At 40.7% G+C, this 21,558-nt stretch overlaps 1 protein-coding gene across 1 annotated transcript; it reads left to right on the forward strand.

Moving 5' to 3' along the window:
* Positions 1–205: 205 nt before the first annotated feature.
* slc7a8a (solute carrier family 7 member 8a) lies at positions 206–20,992 on the forward strand. The gene is made up of 11 exons (XM_020640304.3): positions 206–1,013; positions 6,778–6,982; positions 10,317–10,468; positions 15,175–15,300; positions 15,952–16,105; positions 16,464–16,587; positions 16,722–16,825; positions 17,275–17,371; positions 17,460–17,609; positions 18,306–18,483; positions 18,903–20,992. The coding sequence occupies exons 1-11, from the start codon at positions 875–877 to the stop codon at positions 19,055–19,057; spliced, it is 1,584 nt and encodes a 527-aa protein (XP_020495960.1). The 5' UTR covers positions 206–874; the 3' UTR covers positions 19,058–20,992.
* The last annotated feature ends 566 nt before the right edge of the window (positions 20,993–21,558 follow it).

Consider the following 21,558-nt stretch of genomic DNA (forward strand, 5'->3'; position numbering starts at 1 on the left):
GGTTGTTTACAAATTGAAGGATTTTGGTGAGTGGAAGGTGTGTGGGGGAATCAGCGGGAGTAAAAATCTTTAAAAAAAACAGCTGATGGTTGGGTTTAAGGGAGGGTCTTTTGAAGGAAGAAAACAAGCTCTGCATGGGAGGAGGAGGAAGGGGAAGAAAGAGGGCGTGGCTACTGTACTCATAAGAGGGACAACATGTATTTATTCAAACACAACCACCGATAGCTACAAGCCAAACACAGGTCCGATATATTGAGCGGACCTGGGCAACTTTTAATTTTAGTGCACTTTTCTGCTTTTGGAGAGGATGTTTTTGTCTCTTCTTCTCACACCTGGAACAAAGAAGCAGTGAGAGCTTTTTTTTCTTCTTTGGTTGCTGTTTTTTTGCTGCTCACTATTAGAAGCAGCATAAAAGGACCAAGTCATTTCTTTTTACTTTTTAACGTTGAATGAAGGCCGATGGAATATGCGCTTCTCGCCCCACTATCGGACTTGATATTTGCGTAGCTTGTGACGTGAGGCACCACCTGTGTCACCGGCAGTTGAAGATACGTTACAGTTAAAGCCGCAGAGGGGATTTCGCACCTTTTACGCACCCAAACGGACAATCTTTACGCACAATCAAAACCTTAGCTGCTGTTGTATTTTTTTAATTCCTTCCACTTTTTTTTTGCCAACCCTCATGATCACAGACCACTGACAGCGCAACTACAATCAACTTCCCCATTCAGATAAAGGACGACACGTTTCAGTCAACGTGGGTTTTTTTTTTTACGCTCAAAGGTGACTGAGCGCTCAGCCGGCATCAGGTGCTGTGAGGAAGAAAAAGATAGAAACACAACCGAAATAAAACAAGTAAAGTCCAGCCATCACGATGACAGACGGTGCCAGACAACGTAGCAGCACGTCGGGGTCTGCAAAGGATGCTGCCGGCGGGGAGAAGGATTCTGGAGGAGGAGGTGTTGCGCTCAAGAAGGAGATCGGGCTCGTGAGCGCCTGTGGTATTATTGTTGGTAAGTCATTTTACTGTCATTTATACCGCGGACTATCAGCCACCATTTGTCTTTAATTCACCCAAAGCGATTCATATAGGCGTTCAAATTTCCCTCTCTACGGTCTGTGCCTTTCAAATATCCTACAGTTCCTGAATGCGTCTCAGAAAGTACGAAGGTGTGTTTGAGTGACAGGAGAGGAGAAATAAAGGTGAAATATGGAGGAACAGGAGGGATGGATAGTTTAAGAGCTCCATTAGGATACGTCTTCACCATTCAATTTATATTTATGTCAAATTTGGGAGCTTAAAAATCTAACTTTTGTATTTTAACAAAGATTCAGCGACATTATCTGTCATTTTTAACCAAACTTTACTTTAAGTTTAAGATAAAAACACATTTTCATACATTCCTGAACACTGGGATTAACTAGGGTGTAACAAAGGTGTGTTCTTTTTTTGATTGGATACACATGTGATGACAACCCAAAAAGGAGCACACACCCATGTGCAATCTTTCATCAGCCAGGCTTTCATCATTGTAGCATGGCCAGTTCTGATGATAGTGAGGATGAAGATGTCGTCACATTTGCTCATGTCTGAGGACTAGTCCATTCAGAGGAGGTTTTTCAGTCACATGACTGACTTGGACTCAGTGAGGTGGCTGGCTGGCAACACGTGGACTCATGAATTACTCTACTCTTTGATTGCATCATTTTTATAGACATGTGGGCCATCAAATACCTGGTTTAAGACCCTTTTGAATCATTTTATGAAATAATTAGTCATTTTATATTATTGGAAATGATGACAAAACAGCTTATTTGCTGTAGTAGAAGAAAACTGATTAGCCTGAAAATCCATTGCCTGAGTTTTAAAGAACCAAAATAGACTCTCCTTTTTTACATGGCTAGCCTAAATTTAGTTTTTGAACATCTTTAATTAGGCAGTTGAGATGAGTTACTTACATATATGGAATGAGTTAGACAGGAGCTTATATTACAGACATGTGCTTGTGCAACTCTTAAAGGAAATTGTGTCCTTTTTATACTTTAAATAGAAAATAAATGCTTCTTTTATCTATATGGTCTCATACAGAAAGTTTAAAGAGACAGCAAATGTAAAACTGGTATATCAGAAGAGGCCAAGACGCTGGTTGTATTCAAATCAAAGCTGCAGCCAACAGCTATTTTGAAGATTGTTTAATTACCTGATTGATATAATGGACATTTTGGTCGCTAGAAGAGAGTAAGAAATGTATTTTATCATTTCCAAAAGACTGACTTTAAATCACTCATATAAAAAAAAAAAGAGTTCATTTTGCCTTTAAGACCTTATCCGTGTGACACAAGCGCAGCAGCAGAGTTTCAGAGAGCGACTGTTTACCATTCATCACAGACACCAAACAACATCAGGCGACGGATCAATAGATGGATTCGAACATTGAGATGAATGTGGCCCAGGTTGCACCAGGTGGGCACGGCCGAGCGTGTGGTCTCAGTGTTGACCTTCACAAGGCTGAGCAGGAGAGAGAGAGAGAGAGAGAGAGAGAGAGAGAGGAGGGGTTGTTTCCACGGTAACAGGAGGAAAAAAAAGAGTGAATGAGAGTGAATGAGAGTGTGGGAACTCCCAAGACCAAAAGAGAGAGAGAGAGAAAACAGGGAGAGATAAGGAGCAACCTTGGCACTACAATGTTGTAACCTCCCTTCATCCTGCCATTTTACCACAGAAGAAGACGCTTTAATAAATGATTATCCTCTGATATGATTGCAAATATATCATCGACAAGTCGTTAAAGAGCTATAAAATGCCTCATTTAAACCCACAGATACTGTTAATCTTTCCTCTGCAGCCCTACCTTTGATCGTTTCTGTGCTGCAATATTCAGATGATTTAATCACTTTATTGACCTCTAGCCATTCAGTGATTAAAAAACATGTTCGGCCATCTTAAGGGAGAGTTTTATGGCCGTCCAGAGTACACAACATCTCCGCTAAGTCACCGGACCTGTCTTGGCCTCGAGCCTCTTTTTTTTTCTTTCGTCCTTGATATGTCATGTGTGAGGAAGATGTTAGCTCAGGTGACTCATCTGATCCTTTCCTGGGAAAAATGCCCCACTGGGTTTCCACATAAAAGGCGGGGAGTGTGTGTATTTGTGTGTGTGTGTTTGTGTGTTGGGGGGGGGGGGGGGGGGGGGGCTTACAGTTTTTTGGGCCATTGTATAGTAGAGCTAAACATAATAGGCAGGAATTGCGATTAGAGGTTTACTTTTGGCCACTTGGAAGAAGCCCCGTCCTAACCCTAACCCAGCTTAGCCATGTCTCAAGGGAACTCTTATTTGAAATGTCATTATGTTGCTTAACAAAACTGAGCTTGAATTGATGAGAAATGTTAGGATACTTTTTGAATCATGCGTTGAAAATGCCCCCAATACTGCCTGAAATGCGATCCTGTTTATGCAAGTTCTCCAGTCAATGTAAAGGTCAAAGGACAACAGACGGCTGGAGGTCTCAGCTTGTTGTAAGGTTAGAATATCTGAGCTAGTTTAGGATGCACAACCAAGATAGCAATCATATCACACCCATAAAAGGTAAGGAGCGATGCCCACAGCTGAGATATAAATGTAAAACTACTACTTGAATTCTATTTAGGGATAAGGGATAATATTCAAGTTTAGGTTTTTCTAATATGAATCAAAAAGGAAGAAAGGTATCAGATCGACTTTGATAGATTAATTAATAATAAGCTCAGTTTCATTTCATCAAAGTATTCATGGTTCTCACCCCAAAGGTCAAATCATTAGCTAGTAGACTTAATGTTTGTTTTTAGTTTTTTGCTTCCTCCTCTTTCTTGAATTACCTTGGTGTAATAATAACTAACACTCCATTTACAGAAGCACACAGGGGCCTGCAGGGTCTGTGAGGGTCTGGCTGTGGGCCAAGCAGCAGCTTGCCTCGGCTTGTCGGCTGTTTGAACAGAGATTTACAGCAGAGAGGAAATGCAAGAACTAATCTTGGAGGCTTTTTTAAAGGCTGATTAGCGTTATATCATAATGCTGCAAAAAAAACAAGAAAAACACACAAAGAGCTCGTTAATATTCCGTCCGCTGCTACTGCTGGTGTGAGTAGAGTCATGGAGGCATTGACAAAAAACACAGCGTGTCATGTCTCTTATTGGTTCAATCTGTCAGGTAAATGTTGGTTATGCAGCCTGACATTTTTTCTGCTGTGTTCTAACATTTTTACATTTATTTAAGCAAGCAAATAATATGCAGATTTAATCATAAATAAAACTGATTTTTAGTTCATTTAAAACTAGTCTGAAATAGGCCATAAAAATAGCTTTAATGAGATATTAAAATAAAATTCTGTGAAGCTTCCAGTTGAGCCTCGACCAGGGTTAGGTCATAGAGGAAGAGAAATGTGCTCTAAGAGCATGCCTGAAACCAAGCCTCTTCCGGTCTGAAACAACAATCCAACAACAAAGGAGCAAATCAAAGTATCCTGCGACAAAAGCGGCTCAAGGCCTGCAGAGATTTGTTACACAAGTACATTTCTGTCCGGAAATTTCTCAAAGACACACGGACAGAGTTGACCTTAAGTGGTGCCGCAGTTTGGTCTTTAGTTCTCTAATAGTTGTTTCGAACATGCAGCTGGGCTCGGATAAAGGTCAAGAGAGAGACAGCGTTTTGACATAGTCATGTTTCCCTCTTGGCCTGTGTGGAGACTAAAGGATGTGAAAACTGAACAGGAAACATGAGGAGATTCCATGTTAGTCAGCATGTCTCACACACTGTGCAACGGTGCACATGATTGGAGCGCACAATATGCAAGCGTGCACATTTGCTCCCCCACCCTTCAAAAACACATTTAACGCATCCAGCAGCGACAGGTTCCCTTTATTTGTTTCTGCAAAGTGGTTAAAAGTTGTTCTTGCTGAAACACATCAGGGAGTTTGTACTGTAGAAGGGCTGAGTCAGTGCATTCCCCCTCACGCACACACACACACAGGTCCCTTGTAAGGTCACACACTGAAGACCGCTGTAGCCATAAAAACGTCAACGTAATCAGGAGTATGATAGTTTGTTGTCGAGTTTTTATACCTTTTACCTTTAACTGGAGTTACACAAGCTCCTGTCGTGTCCTGCACATGATGCATATTGATGCTCTTAAAGTAGAACAAATATTAACACCTCTCTATGACCTACAAATGCAGGCGAGTCCATCAGTCACAAGATAGATATTTGTACTGATTTGTAATGTCTAAAGCTGCTGTCGGGGGGTAGGTGTCAGTCAAATTGATTAACTGCGTGCTACTGAAACAGACTTTTTGTTTGACACTTTTCATGGCAATTATTTTTTAGAAAACATGACTGAAACATGTAAAGGACAAAATCAGCGGAGAGAACAGATGTACCACTTTTGTCCACAAAATCATGACAAACAGGAAGTCCCTTGCAGTAGTTTCAATCATCATTTTATAGTTCTTAAGTCCATTTGTAATGTTTCTGATCTCAGTTTGAACACGAGTTGTAAAAAGTTTAACCAATAGAAAAAGAGAAGATAAAAGATATTGAACGTGCAAAGAAAAGAAACAGACAAAAGTTGCTAGACCAAGTTAAAACTTCACACGAGATTCAATAGACCACTAGCATGTAGCCACATAATGCACCTAGCTCTATAAATATCTGCAAGTTAAATATTGTCATTCATTGGCAGAAACATTATCATTTATACCTTTGACTTTTGTACTGTAAAATGTCACCAAGCCTATCATCATGTTATGATTGAAAACCTTCAACCTTCGACCCTATAGCGCCATCTTTATTGGCTGTTGAGTCAACCCAGCCTACTGGATCTGATCACAGGCTCCTGACTTCTGAATTCTACTTTGTCGGGGCCTCATCAAAAAGGAGCATCTTCTTTATGTTGGACCAGGACTCAATCGTCCGTCCCTCCATCTTTTACCTCCTGTGTAAACCGCCTGGCACTCTGATGCTTATTGAACCTGTCAGGGCATTATTCTCCCCCCCCCACCTCTCATACCTCCTCCATCGTTGTACTCTTTCACCCCGCTCGCTCTCTTGCTTCATTTGCTCATAAGTCTTGTCTTTGCAGAGTCAGCAGATTAGAGGTTCCCCGATTCATTGCTGTTCTCTCATTCTTCCTCTTCAAGTCTCACCGTCTACTCATGAACTCGTTCTTCTTCCCTGGTCATTTTGTCTGTCTGCCCTTAATGCTGTTAGAAGACGTCCCTTATTAACTATGAAAAGTGAACAAACCAAAATAAAGGCACTACAAACAGAGCTGTAGCAAACTTTAAGGACCATCCAAGTTGTAAGATTTGACTGCCCTACTACAAATTTTACGACAACTTTTGCCAAGAGAAGGCTGAACAGCTAATAAAACTAGTAAATTTGTGAGCTTCAGAGTTGTTGGTAGACTCAAATTCATGTACAAGGCTAGCTGTTTCAGCCTGTTTTATGCTAAGCTAGGCTAATATCCACTCTGTTCTAACTCAGTACTTATTTTGTACTCAGTATTTTGCTCAATTTGTAAGTAGGTTTTTGTTCATTTTTAGCACTTTTATACTTGGTGATAATGTTTTAAGACGAGTGTAATGTGTTTATAATGACATAATGGTAGGATATCCCTTTAAATGCAATAAAAAAGAAGACATCCATTGCTTAAAATTCAGTTTATTCTCTCATAAACATTATGACTTCTGCAAAAAAGAAATGCTACCAAAACCCTCCTCCTCAATCTGACACCTTTTTTGTCCCACAGGTAACATCATCGGCTCAGGTATCTTCGTCAGTCCGAAGGGGGTGATGGAGAATGCCAGCTCTGTGGGCGTGGCCCTGATTGTCTGGATCGTTACAGGAGTCATCACTGCCATCGGAGCGCTGTGCTACGCTGAGCTGGGTGTCACCATCCCCAAGTCTGGGGGTGACTACTCTTATGTCAAGGACATCTTTGGTGGGCTGGCAGGGTGAGTGAGCACTCAACATTCATACAAGACACTCAGTCATCTGCATACAGTAAAGAGGGGTGTTTTGAGTCAGTAATCAAATTACATAAACGGAGACTGACATTTAACAATGAAAAGCCATTTTCAAAAGGGGAAAACCTGACTGAATAGGTGCCATTTGCAGGAAACTAGCATGGGTTTGTGGTTTTCGAGTAAAGGTGGAGCTTTGTTGGTTGAGCAGTTTCTCAGTCAGCCCAACATTTTGAGTTCAATCTTTCAGACTATCAAAGCTATTGAATGCATTTTGTGTCTGATCTAAAACAGACATTTGAACTCACTCTTTGGTCACTGAGGTTCTCCAAGTTAAGCCCAGTTCAGAAGTGCTTTCTAATAAGTACATGACCCAGTTTTCTAGAAGAAGGGGCCTCTGAAACAGTCAAAGATAATTTGACATGGATTAGGGCGAGCATACCAACATGTCTGGATAGTTCTCTTTATCCTGTTGGATGGGCCAGCCTATGTAAGCCACATTTCATGTGACAAAGTACTTAAGCACTGAAATAAGATGTATTTAATCAGCTTGTTCGCAGTCCTACCTAATCAAATATGGCAGTTTGGACGATGGCTGCACACCCCTCTATTGTCAGTTCTCCAATCTGTCCTCCAGTTTAGTGTTTGATGTGGCATTGACATCTGTAGATTAAGCATTAATTGCACAAACGTCTTCTTGGCGTGGTGGTCTGGAGAGTTGGATTGGTCAAACAAACATTGGACTCTTCTGGTAGAAGTTTGTTAGCTAGCGTAATGCCCCCATGTTAGGAACACGACTGTACTGGTGGAAGGACTGATAGAAATCCAAATCTGAACCCTTTCCCCAAATGTAACCAAGTTGTTTTTGCGCCTAAAACAAACCAAACTGAAAGTTTCAAAACTTTATCCACTTGCTAATTATTGTTGCATACGGTCATACAATTTGGAATAATTTTCAATTAGCTTTATGTAACAGGAAGTTCCTTATATAGCCATGGACCACTGAGGGTAGAAAAATACTTATAGTTATAGTGTATTGTGAAGCACATGGCACTGATCAAGCTGCCATCATTGACAAGTTGCAGTGTGTTGTATCAAACCCACAATAAGCAAATTGTAACTCACTTGTTAAAAAACCCATCCCACAACCACAGTAGTTTCAGAAAGAGTTACAAATGTCAGGAAGCTGTGGGGGGGTTCAAAGGTCTAAGTTTCCTCCCAGCTCAACGCCTTTTCCCATTCATCTGTACGTCTGTAAATGGTCAGCTTTAAGGTAAATGTACTTACAGTAAATGCTTGGGAACCACACTAGGGTCATTTCCCTCAAAACAATATTGTTTGTTAGCGTTGATTTCACACACAGTGCCTTTTTGCCCGGACTGTAAACACAGATTAGACCATTGTTTTTTTCAACTATCACAAGGATACGTATTATCAGGGTATTTTGGGAGAGGAATTCACCCAGACAAAACAGCCATTGATTGTTTTCGTCCCTTTGTACGGGCTATCAATACACATCAATGAAGTTTTACCTCCAGAGACTTTGTAGTTCACAGCTTTAGAAGTGTTGGGGCCACGACGTCTCCCTGTGCCCTCTGTCTAGGATAAATAATCTGCGTTCAAGGTGTGTTTGTTGTTGTTGGCCTGCTCCTTTTATCCCTATGTGTATGTGTTTAAGGGGGCGTGTTGTGTTAGCGTGTGCGTTTAAGTCGATAACTGCATCGACTGTAATACTTACATCCCCTTGTCGCAGCTGGACGAAAGCGAGCCAAAGGGAAGCACTTGTAAATATGTTTGCTCAAAGACAGCTTGAATGGACAGTGTTTCTGCACAAAGGCTTTTTGTTATGTCAGACTGATGAGAACTGTGTTACACCCATACTGTGTGGTATATAGACTACTATAGATACCACAGGCTCCACTGAGTTCTGTATCTAAGAATGCAACCTGATATATTCTGTACATTCCTCAATCCAAGTTGAACCAATTCTGCAATTATTTCGCCGCAACTTATAAGTTTGAGCCAATTTTTTAAGAACAAATGACCTGGTTCCAAACACTGAAATGTAAATATGTGCTTTAATTCTTTGTCTTTTCTGATAGAAAACTTAATTGGTTTCTTTATCAGACTACATTTGAAACCACATTTTTTACATTACACACACACACACACACACACACACACACATTCCAGAGACGCAATCCCATTAGTGCAGTCAGGTGTAATGATCCCTCTGTGAGCTTTCACAGAATTTCATGGAAAAACCACTTGCTCAGTCTCTGCTGCTAAAACCCTCTTGCTCTCCTTCATCTCATCCACCCCCCCCCCCAATCACCCCCCCACCCCCCCCACCCCCACCCCTGTATTAATCTGTTTATTGAGCGCCAGTCACCATCTATGTCATCAGTGTGTGTGAGTCATCTCCGCTAGTTTGAGACGTTGCCTGCTTGATTCCTATTTGTGGATCTTTTTGTTTTTTTCTTGCATAGACTCATGAGCCAAAATTAATAAAGGCCCTTTATTAAATATCATCCATTAGTGTCAGCTGCTGTCTGGAGGCAATGAAATGTTGGCTTCTGATATGAATGTTGATCTTGGAGACAAGAGAAGATACAATACAATACAATACAAATAACCCTAAAAAAATCAGGAATTAAAGAAGGAAGCTGACTAATATTTGTATAATGTTGCCATTTAGATGACTCATGGAGCTCCATGCTGTTAAAACAGACTGGTTGCATGAGTCACCTCAGTTAAACCACAACTGAAATTTCATTTGTGTAGACTGTAGTGGACTCTTTTTTTTTCTTTTCTGTTTCGTCTGACTGAACTTTCAAAAGATTTTCTACACAAGCCCTGAAAGGCAAAAAAAAAACTTTAATACAAAATTGTTCCAAAGAAAGGTTAAAAAACACATCACAGTTGAAAGAAGTATCAGAATATGTTTTATACCTGCTTTTAAGTCAAAGCCCAGGATTTTAAAACATGTTCAAACAAACCTGGAAAATATCTCAACAGAAGTTCTTCTTGCTCTGACATAAAACGAACTTCTGCAGTGGATCACAGATTTGCATAATTTACCAGAAAACTGCATAACAGAACTGGAACTTTATATGACTCAAGTTTCCATTTCAGTAAACCTCTAACAGCATGGGGATTCCCTTTTTTGCCCTTTCTACAGTTTGTCTAGAAATTGATTTGTCCATATCTGTTGACAACTATTCAACTTATCAAATGTTCTTAAACCTTTTTTTTGACACATAATTAAAGTTGAGATTACAAAGCTTGAAATAGATTGATATTTTTTCCTCCTTTGTGTCTTTAGGTTCCTTCGTCTCTGGATCGCCGTGTTGGTGATCTACCCAACCAACCAGGCCGTGATCGCGCTGACCTTTTCCAACTACGTTCTGCAGCCTCTGTTCCCGACCTGCTTCCCGCCGGAGAGCGGCCTGCGTCTGCTGGCTGCTGTCTGCCTCTGTGAGTAACACATCTGACACCAATGTGTCCACAATGACAGTAAACTCAAAGCTTAGCACATTTACTTTGAAACGTCTCCCTCGTTTCAAAAGTTCTTCTCCACACATCTTTGCTAGATTTATAGAAAGTCAACATAAGTAAGTAAACAAACAAAGTGCTTGTTTTGTGTGATAGGCTACCTGTTAAACCAGTATTCATTGTGTGTCAGGACTATGACAGGAATACTTATCATAGGAATTTCAACATGTCAGAAAAACGAAGTTCATGCATCCCTTAGGGGTTCTCTCTCTCTCTCTCTCTCTCTCTCTCTCTCTCTCTCTTCTCTTTCTTTGCCCTAACTTTTCCCCTCTGAGGAAAACTGAAGAAGAGAGACCTAATAAGGGTGTAATTTGACCTTTTAGAAATGTGCCTATTTAATAACCCAAGTTAGAAGAGAAGACTGATGGAGCACCAGATAGCTTAGCTGTTTTATTGCATGCCCCATCTGCAGAGGCTAAAGATTCAGACCCTTGTCACTTTGCCACATTATTCCCCACTCTGTCCTACTCTATCGATTGTCCTCTACAGTAATATTGAAAGCAAAAAATAAGTCTTAGAAAAAGAGAAAACTGATAACATGTTCTTGTGTTTCCACTGAAAGATAAAAGTTAGCTAGCCTAAATCACTTGGCTGCTGGCTTAACTTGCCAAAAAGATAAGAACCAAAGTTAGACAAGCCTATGTCGAAAAATAAACAGTCCACCTTTCAGCACCTCTGAAGTGTACAAATGAACTCGACTCATTTGTTCAAGACGTAAAACGCTAAAGAGACAAAAAAAAAACAATTCAGAGTTTTGCGAGGGGTTTACGTCGGACTGCAGGAAGTTAGCCAACCACAACATTTCATATTGTTGTTTTGACATTTCAGTATTAATACTGAATAAAAAAGTCTTGTAAGCTAAGAGGTGCTTTTTACTGTTTGAAAGAACCCTGCTCTAGCTGTTCCTCTTTTTTCAAATAGGCTATTGCTAATCGCTGAGCTACGCTAAGCTAAGATAAGGCTGCTCGTTTCTAGCTTAATGATTAGCCTGTACGCGAGAGTGGAATTCATCTTCTCGTATAACAATGAGCAAGAAAGCAAAAAAGCCAAATCAGAAGTAAAAAATTTGCTCTGCTTAAAAATAAACACGTCACAGGTAAACGGTCTAAGAGCTCTGACTGATGAATTCACGCAGACAACCTCAAGAAATACAGCAAAAAGTGTTGAGACCTGCTCAAATATTGAAAGACTGAGTTCATAAATCCAAGAATACACTGTAAAAAATTGAAAAAAGAGAAACATGTTAAAGGTTTGTTGCTGGACTGTCAAAGTAGCTCACATACTGTAGCCTACAGGTTGTATGCTAACCTTTAAGCAGCAGCATTACTTTGTTGTTTACATCATGAAAGCTATTTAAGTAAGTTTCTGACTGGATTTATCCAGTTTATGTCACTCTCTGACCCAGTTTCTCTCCTCTAGTCCTTCTGCTTTTTAACCCTTGGTCAGTTTGAAGAAACAGAAGAGAAAGAGTTAGCAAAGTGGCTAAAGAAGGTTAGCTTTAGGCAGTGAATGTGAGACAAGATGAATGGATAAATGTGTCGCCGTTGACATGACAGTGATTGAATTGAATCCCTCGACAAAGTTCACACACACGGGCAAAATACTGCATGTAGTCTTCAGACGTAGCAGGAGAAGACTGTGTGTATTGTGTGTGCGAGTGCTTAGCCTGTGGAGGATTTCAAAACAAGACTGTCCTCTGTCGATACCCTCATCTGACCCGTCAAATAACATCTAAGTTGGAGATCTCGAAAAGTATTGCATAATCACTGCTTGTAACGGTAGTGCGATAGTAAATACTTTCATGAACTATTAATGAATGATGTCTTTAAGTCGTCTTTTAAACCATTTCTGAATGCTAAATGTGATATTCCTTTAAGTGCTTTAGACTTTTATGAATCAATTCTTTCACAAAGCACCTCTCTGAGTTAAAAAAGGAAACTGTTTTTTTTTCTACAACAAAACATCGACAGCAAAAAATAGAAAAACATTAGCAGCTGGAATTTTAGCTTTTACTAATATTTTCTGTCACTTTTTTGTCACTATTCATGAGTAGAGAGGTTTAAAAATGGCAGTGCTTACTTTTTGCCTCCATGTCCTTTTTTTTTCTCCCTGTGGAGGACGTTCCGCGAGCAGCTGGCCTCAGTCGCCTACCCCGTACAATTTCACAATGTGGAAACCCCACTTTAAGAAGGAATGTGCAGTAATACCACATTTGTACTCAGTGAACCAAGAGATCAACTACTTTAATACTGCTGACAAACACGTTATGTCGGTCAGTCGGGCAGAGATTGAATGAGTCATCGGAATCTTACTCTGATAGCTACTTTACATTACAGTCAATGAATTTAGCGAGGGGGTAAAGCTTAATGTATGTAAACCTTTCAGATAGACCAAAAACCTATGGAAGATACGATGAAATCTGTTCAGTTTTGCAGAGATTAAGATGGCAAAGAGCTTTAATGGCCTTGTCTTCAGGTGTTTCATTCAGTCAAAATACAAAGTCTCCTCTATTCGTTAAGTGAGGTTGTTCATAGGTTAGCTCGTATTGAAGCGTTTTCTTTGGTCTAGTTTAGCCCAAAAACGCATCAACCTACTTTTATTTTACGATGAAATATTTCGTCATCCTGCAAAAAGACAATGCCAAGTCTGATGAAGACAAAGGCCCTCTTCATCAGACTTGGCATTGAAGTTTAGGAGGTGGCACAACTTTGGCACCCTCAAGGCTTCTTAGCGCTATGACCTCCATCGAGTTACCTGCTTTTGCTTTTGTCCCACTTCCATGATGAACACCCTGAGGTAAAATATGTTGATGTTTTGCCAGCCGTTTCTCGCTCAGGTTCTTTGTTTGAAGTGAAATGACTCAGACTGGCTGAGCGAGCACAGCAAGGACTTTTTTTGTTTTTTTTGTTTGTATGTGTCAGTCAGTCGCACACATGTTGTGAGGCAGAAAACCTTTTTACTAGACTTTCATCCTTGTTTGGCTGCTGTTATTGTTTGGGGGCGAAAAAGTGGGTGAGAGGTTAGCTGTTTCCCCACAACTGTGATGTCATCCTTGTTTATCTGTCTCTGTGGTTTCCCTAAATTTGGCTTGATAGCGTGCAGGAAATAGCCTTATTTGTTTTCAATCTAAATGAGATTTCTAGACAGTGAAACCAGACGCAGCCAGTTCTTGACTGGGTTTTTTAAGAACTGTAAAGGTTTTCCAAGGTGTACAGTTACAAAAACATGTGAGCTTGTGTGAGGGATCTCTCCCTGGGGTCCGTCTCTTCCTACAGATGGCGGAGGGCGAGGTCATAACTCAGTCATGTTTGTTCCAGCAGGCTCATAGTTAACTCAGCAAGTTTCCCCACACACACACACACACACACACACACACAGACACATTTTGTATACTCAGCTTACAGACAGCTGAGCGGCCCTGCAGTCCTTTCAATTCTTAGAATGTTTCCTCAGGTGTTTACTTGAAGCCTGTCAGTCAAAGCGGAGGGTACATATGTGCTGTTCCTGGTTCCTAAAACAACTCTGTTGATCGAGTTAAGAGGTTTACGGTGCATTGGTACCAGCCAGTTGTAGGTTATGTAATTGTGCCTGTGTATCGAACCAAATCATAAGCTGATCTACTTGTGCGTACTTTCTCATTTCCTGTTTTTTTCCCACACCACAACTCTTCCCCGTCTGCTTTCATTGGTCTGTTTGCAAAGGAAGTCACAACTTTTTCCCTCTTCTACCCCCTCAAAACACCCACGCACCCACATCATAAAAACATCTGCACGACAGCGACGGCTCGTCTGTGCATGCGCCTCGGCTCCCCACAGCTCAGCTCAGAGTTATTTAATGTGTCAAACTGGGTAATTGCTTAATGGCACCCTATTGGCCCTGAACCCACTGGCCTGTCGTACCCAGCAGCACAGATCAAATCCATTAACTTTGTCCGCCTAAGGTCTGCCTCGAGTCGAGATGCATATCAAACTTTGTTCTGGTGTTTTAATTCAACCTTGATGAGAGGGATGTGGGTTTTTCTTTTTTCTCTGTTGCGTAACATTGTAGTAAGTATTGACAGAGGACACATTTGAAAAGATACTGAATATCGTTTACCTTCAGTAGCTCAGAAGAAACGATAACTCCTGCATGTTTGACACGAGGTGTTTGAGATAACGGTTTGAAGGTCAATGGGACGAAGCATGCAACGGAGTCAAAGTTCGCAGCGGATGTCAAGACGTTAAGACACGTCACGTTGTGTGTTCAGCTTTTTCATCTCCCTCCATCCGCTGACCTGAGATCAGTTCACTCTCCATTTGAGAAAAACTTCAGAGACTTTGACCGGAATTCAGGTGTCAAACAGGTTCATCATGCGATGACAGTAATAAGGTTTATTACTCCTCCTTCTTCTTCTTCTGTAAAGAGATAATCCACCAGACAATGCAAGGACACTTCATTTGCAGCAATAAAACACTGAACACTTAAACCTTTAATCTCACTCTGCAGCTGAATCGTCTCCAACCGTTTCAGCACAGTCAGCACAAACTGCACGTGCAACACCTCCAAAGATATTACCACGTCAGGCTTAAGATTGGATTTTTAAGGTGTACAATCAAGCCCTAATTTTGTGTCTTTTTTTTTGTGTCTAGTGCTGCTGACATGGGTGAACTGCTCCAGTGTGAGGTGGGCGACCAGGGTGCAGGACATTTTCACCGCCGGCAAGCTCCTGGCCCTCGCCCTCATCATCATCATGGGCTTTGTGCAGATCTGCAAAGGTACGTTTGATCCGGTGGTTTCTGGAGAATGGACATTTTAAATGCACACACAACATTTTTTTTTTTTTTTTTTTTTAAACCCCCGGTCACTGCGGACATCATTGGGTCAGTGAGTTTCTGGGGGCCCACACATTGCTCATTTCAGCACGCCTGTGTGGGTTCACTGTCACAACATGGCTGAGGGCCAGTTGTCTCAGGGGCCACAATGAGTGGGGCCCCTGAGACAACAAAATAGGGATTTCTGTGTGAGCATTTCAAGGTACATGAAGGGGTTTTTAGTGGTTTTTGCTCGGAGACTTTTTGGGTCATACATAAGGGGAAAGTATTAACTCAGTGCAAACAGTAAGGGAGAGGGGATTTCAGGAAATATGTGACAACAAAGGATAAAGAAACCCAGCGGATTTTTCAGTGGATTTTCAGAATAAGTCACATAACTTTAGGATTTAAGCAGCACGACTCTTACGACTCGTTTATGGGCTGCTTAAGAAGATGGTTTCCAGACGGAGGAAGCCCAGACTTGAGTGGAAACCGTTTTTGTTTACCCCTCACAGCAACGACAACAACAACATGAGGGGAAAAAGACGCTGAGATTTTATACGACGACTATGCAAAACTTCACCTAATGGCTTGCGCTCTCTTCTCCACCTGTAGGAGAGTACTACTGGTTGGAGCCAGCCAATGCCTTTGAGCCCTTCCAGGAGTACGATGTGGGTTTGATAGCCTTAGCCTTCCTACAAGGCTCCTTTGCCTACGGAGGGTGGAACTTCCTGAACTACGTCACAGAGGAGCTGGTGGACCCCTACGTGTAAGAAAAAATGACTCTCTGGAAATATTTGTGTAAACTCACTGACTTTTATTTTTTTTTAAAGCTGCTATTTCAGTATTAAGCTGTAACATATCGACTCGGCTTCCCAGGTCTAATCCCTGATCCTTTTGCTGAAAGCCTCCTGATGTTTATTTAACCCAGCAAGGGAGAAATTCTTACTTTCATTCTAAGTTCATGGCCACTGACCCAGAAGCATTTCTTGTGCTATAAAACCCTTTATTTCTTAATTTCCTGTTCTTCCTAACACGCCTTCCTTTTTTTAATAACCTTGGTTTCAATTTACCAATCTCCCCCTGAGGTACAGGTTTTAATTTCCTTTCTTTAAATCTTCTTCCAGGAACCTCCCTCGTGCCATCTTCATCTCCATCCCCCTCGTCACCTTCGTTTACGTCTTCGCCAACATCGCTTACGTCACGGCCATGAGTCCTCAGGAGCTGCTCGCCTCGAATGCTGTTGCCGTGGTGAGTATGACATCAGTCTAGCACACAAACACACGTTGGTGGAAGGACTCTGTCGCCCTCTAGTGACCACATCGGTCAATGCTCTTGTGAAGTCTAACCTATCGTCCGCCCTCTCATATCTCCTCCACCCCCAGACGTTTGGTCAGAAGCTGCTCGGAGTCATGTCGTGGATCATGCCCATCTCTGTGGCTCTCTCCACCTTCGGAGGAGTCAACGGTTCCCTCTTCACCTCCTCACGGTAAGTCGTGCAACTAGATAAGTGAAAATGCCTTTACAGGTCTGTTTTAAGAGTTTTCCTACCAACCAGAAAGAAATCAAACTCAAATACACCCAACAAGCTGTTAGTCACTTATAATACTGATTTCATTTTCTGATGCTCTACTTGGAAAAGATTTATTTTACAAAAAAAAGTTGAGGTTCAGAGTTCATGTTCATTGGCCTGTTTGAAAGAACACAACATGTTCAGTGTCACAGTTGTTGGAACAGTCCAAAAGGTGCCGCACTTGATCGCAACATCCCTGAATTGGAGCAATCCACTGACTTCCTCGGTCATAACAGTGTTTTGTGGAATTCTTAGTATACTGGGAGTATCTAAATGGGAATGCCTCTAGTAAAAGTTAAGATTATTAATAACCATTAGAAATCAATGAAATCATATGCAAGCTTTAACTGAATGTCCTCCCGCAGATTGTTCTTTGCTGGAGCCAGAGAGGGCCACCTGCCCAGTCTGCTGGCCATGATTCACGTCAAACGCTGCACGCCCATCCCTGCTCTTCTCTTCACTGTGAGTATTTCTCCCTCAGACACGTCCATTTTTATTCACGTCATCAAACTCCGTCTCTGAGCGTCCTCTTCTTCTTCCTCCTCCTCAGTGCCTGTCCACCCTGCTCATGCTGTGCACCAGCGACATGTACACTCTCATCAACTACGTGGGCTTCATCAACTACCTCTTCTATGGAGTCACTGTCGCCGGGCAGATCGTGCTGCGCTTCAAACAGCCCAATATGCACCGACCAATCAAGGTTTGTTTATCTCTTGATTCAAATTAACTTTTTTTGTACCAGGACATCAATTACTTTATTTCTTGTATTAGGCAAACATGCATCATAGTCCTCATAAACTCTCAGCATGTGGCTTATTCCTTTCTCAGCAGTTTGAGCAAATATTTGATCTTTACTTTTGTAATTTCTTAACGATTTTCCGGTTCCTTTGGGAATATATCATTTTAATTATTTATGACACAAGCAGAAAACTGATTTCATAATAACTTCAAAATATGTGATATCATCCAAATAATTTATTTCTTTTTTTCTGTTGAATCAAGCTTTCAAACTGCTTTCCAAGTGTCATGAACGTCTGTCTTATAATGTTTAAATAAAGAACAGGTGTTGATGTTTGAACGTAAAGCTGTGTCTTTAAAGTAAACCGGTCCAAAAAATAGATTCTATGGACCCTGGTAGTTTAAAACTGTGACTTAAAAATAGTCCAAGTGAAAGAAGAAACTCATACTATGCAGTAATTCTGCTTTATTTTAGTCATTAAGCCATAAACTTCTCTATAACTGCCATCTAGCGCTGCACTCTAGTGTTGGGAAGGGTGAACTGTCAGACAGTAAAGACTAATAAAATAGAAAAGGATCAATTGAATAATTACTGCCTCACATTCATATCTCCCTCTCTGCGTGATTGTAATGCGTTGTTGATTTGTTCTCTCTCCAGATCAGCCTGATTTGGCCGGTTATTTACCTCATCTTCTGGGCCTTCCTGCTTATCTTCTCCCTTTACTCTGAACCCGTGGTGTGTGGCATCGGCCTGGCCATCATGCTGACCGGCGTTCCCGTTTATTTCCTGGGAGTCTACTGGGACAACAAGCCACATTGCTTCGATGCCTTTGTTGGTAAGTTGGCTCATGACAAGTTTGATTATATTTGACATTTTGATTGAAGTTCAGAGTGTGGTATTTACTGCCTTACCAAGAGATAGACATAGCTTAGCTTAGCATAAAGAATATTAGCAGAGTTAGGTCACAGTGCAAAGATTAAAAATATGTCTGCCATTTGCTTTTCTTGCTGGTAAGCATATTTTAAAACTAACCACCCCATGTAAACCCCCCACCACCCCGATCTCTTTTGCTAAGCTAAGTTAAGCTAAGCTATATATATCCAGCTATGTATACCTTGGCCTCATTTTTGGTGAGAAAACTAGCTTTGTCTTGAGATAGCAAAATAATCAAGAAATGTTCTCAAGAATCAGACTACTAAATATAAAATTGATTAACAGCACGGCCTAAACTTCCCTCTTTCTTTATCCTTCCAGATAAAATGACGTACCTGGGCCAGAAGTTCTGTGTGGTGGTTTACCCCGACATGGGAAGTAGCAGTGAAAGTGCAGAGGAAGGAGAGGAAATGAAGGAAGCAAGGTCTCCTCTGTCCAAGGAGGACGGAGAAAACCATAAATCAGCGGACTGCTAAAACGCACATCTTTCATCCCCCACCTGCCCCCCCCCCCCCCAAAAAAAAGAAAAAGAAAACAGCCATGTGTGGTTGCACCTGTTTGCGCGCACACTCAAAACACACCTGCAAACATATCAAAGTGGATTTGCTGATCAACACCTGTGCACCCAAACTTTGTCTCTGATGTTTTTATTTCGATTTGAGCCTTTTATCAATCATCGTCTGCCAAATATTTAGCGTGAGATGTTTAGAGTAATAGGACCTTGAAATGTTTTTATTTGAGGTCTTTCGAGTTTGCGAGCAGCTTCAAAGGTCCTCAAACATGCTAAAACAAACACATTTGACCATTTACTCTTCTTCATCATCGTCGTCATAATCCCTCTCCTGCCACACATTCCCTGCACACTCCTGCTGTAAGAGCGTCAACTTTTTTTTAGTATTATTTTCATTTTTATTAAAAGACTCTTACTGTGATGGCTGCGCAAACCTTTTTTTTCTCCTTTTTTTTTTCATTTGTTGTTGTTGTAAAACGTTGCATCCATTCAACACCAAAGCTGTATTTTGATTGGTCGAGGCAGAGAATCACATTCAGATCAAGTCATTTCATGTCCTTGAAGCATACTTAAGAGTGTGTTTTGTTTTGACCATGACTGTGATTCCAAAATGTTCCTCTTATTTTTATATATAAATACATAATTGTCATAATTGTTTATATCATTTGCCTTTGGTGTTATTTTAGTTTTTAAATATGTTAATTCTAGTTTTGTTGATATTTTTTTTTCTATTCAATATCATTTACATCTGGGCATTTTTTTTTTTTTTTTTTTTTAATCTTGCAACCCACAGAGGTGTACACCTGAAGCGGATGTGTGATCTGAGCTTTGTATCTCTGGAAGGTGCACAGTCTCATTGATAATTGCCTTAATTAGAATACTTTCTGTATTTTGGTGCCGTGGCAGCTCTGTCTTGTCTTGCGTGGCGCAAAGTCCTTGTACTTTTGAAGCAGTTTTTAATGTTTATGGAAGCAACAAAAAAAAAAGTGTGCGTTTTTATTGCCAACTTTGAGTTATGGATACTTGTAAGGACACTACACTTTAGCAAACGGTTTGATCTGCAATAACATAAATGACTATAGAGAGGATAAAATCGGCAAGACGTGACAGATTTCGCCACATTTGCATTGAAAAAGTGCAAAACCCCTGCACCGACATGTGTGAATGCCTGTGTGAGTAACAGTTGTGTATCTTGCCATCTAGCTGTTTGATTTTTTTTTTTATTTTTACTAATTTAGGAAAAAAAATAGAGCTTTACTTTTAAAGAAAAAAAAAGTTTATTCATCAATTTCACAAGAAGCTATTTTAGTGCAATGTTAGTAGAGGCACTAGCAAGAAAAACTGAACATGCACCCATGAATGAATCCATTGTGTCATCTGTTTAAAGTAATGTATCTACATCATGTATGCTGTACGTGGTCATAACAGCACTCCTGCACACACACACACACACACTGCGTACTCTTGTGTCTTTCTATAATCTCAGGGTGTCTCAGGGCATCCCCACTGCCTTCTCCTGACACACACTACCTTAAACCTCCGGGCAATGAAAACTCAACTCATCCGACTGATTTGCCTCTCTGCTAAAAGTCTGTAGGCGGTGCGTTTACAGATTTATTTCCTCAGGAGACTCGATCCAACAAGATAGCCCCTGATAATCTTTAAGAAAGTGTCATGAAGAAAGGCCAGTATTGTTTAGATTTCTCTTGTCAAACGTTAAGAGGAACAGGGTGTCTTGGATGTCTTATGAGTACAGAAATTGTTTATTTGTGCCTGTAAGGTTATTGTGTAGATATTCACATCATGACAGACTGTATTTTGTCTCACAGTTAATAAAAACCACTGACTAATGTTTGCATCTGTACTTCAGGGCCTCATTCAAATATATATTTAAAACAAGTACACCTTGTCTTTTTCTTTTATTCAATGTGTGATCATGTCAATGAATGTCATTCTTGTTATGACTGTTAAACAATGAGAAGACATTTTCCCCATTTTTGACAATGACTTTTGCTAACTTAGGCCTAAAGATGTGTCTACCTCTGATTTAGAAAACAACTGTTTTTGTAGAATAGGTTTTTCTGCTAAGTTTGACTTTAAACAGATGAGACAAAATCGGATCTTCCCGCCTGTGCACTATACCAGAAATCTAAAAGTTCAACTTTGCTGGTGTGTTTTGTTTCTTTCTAGCTGCTTGAGTCTCATTTCTTGTTTTAATTCAGACCAAAACAGGCCTTAAATATGTTGTAAAACAATGCTGTCAGCCACCATGTTTATCATTAATCTACTGTGAGTGACTTTTCTCCTTGCTAAACATTACAGCACTGAAGTAATCTGACCATGCTGGTATATCATTGTGTGTACACAATAGTCTCTAATGCTGTGTACGTACTAAACAGAAAGCCAAACTCTCATCTCTTTCGGTGTAAAAATGTAAATGTACATATTGATGGTGAGTGTGACAAG

Source organism: Labrus bergylta, chromosome 22, assembly GCF_963930695.1.
Source record: "Labrus bergylta chromosome 22, fLabBer1.1, whole genome shotgun sequence".
In the NCBI taxonomy this organism is placed as follows: domain Eukaryota; kingdom Metazoa; phylum Chordata; class Actinopteri; order Labriformes; family Labridae; genus Labrus; species Labrus bergylta.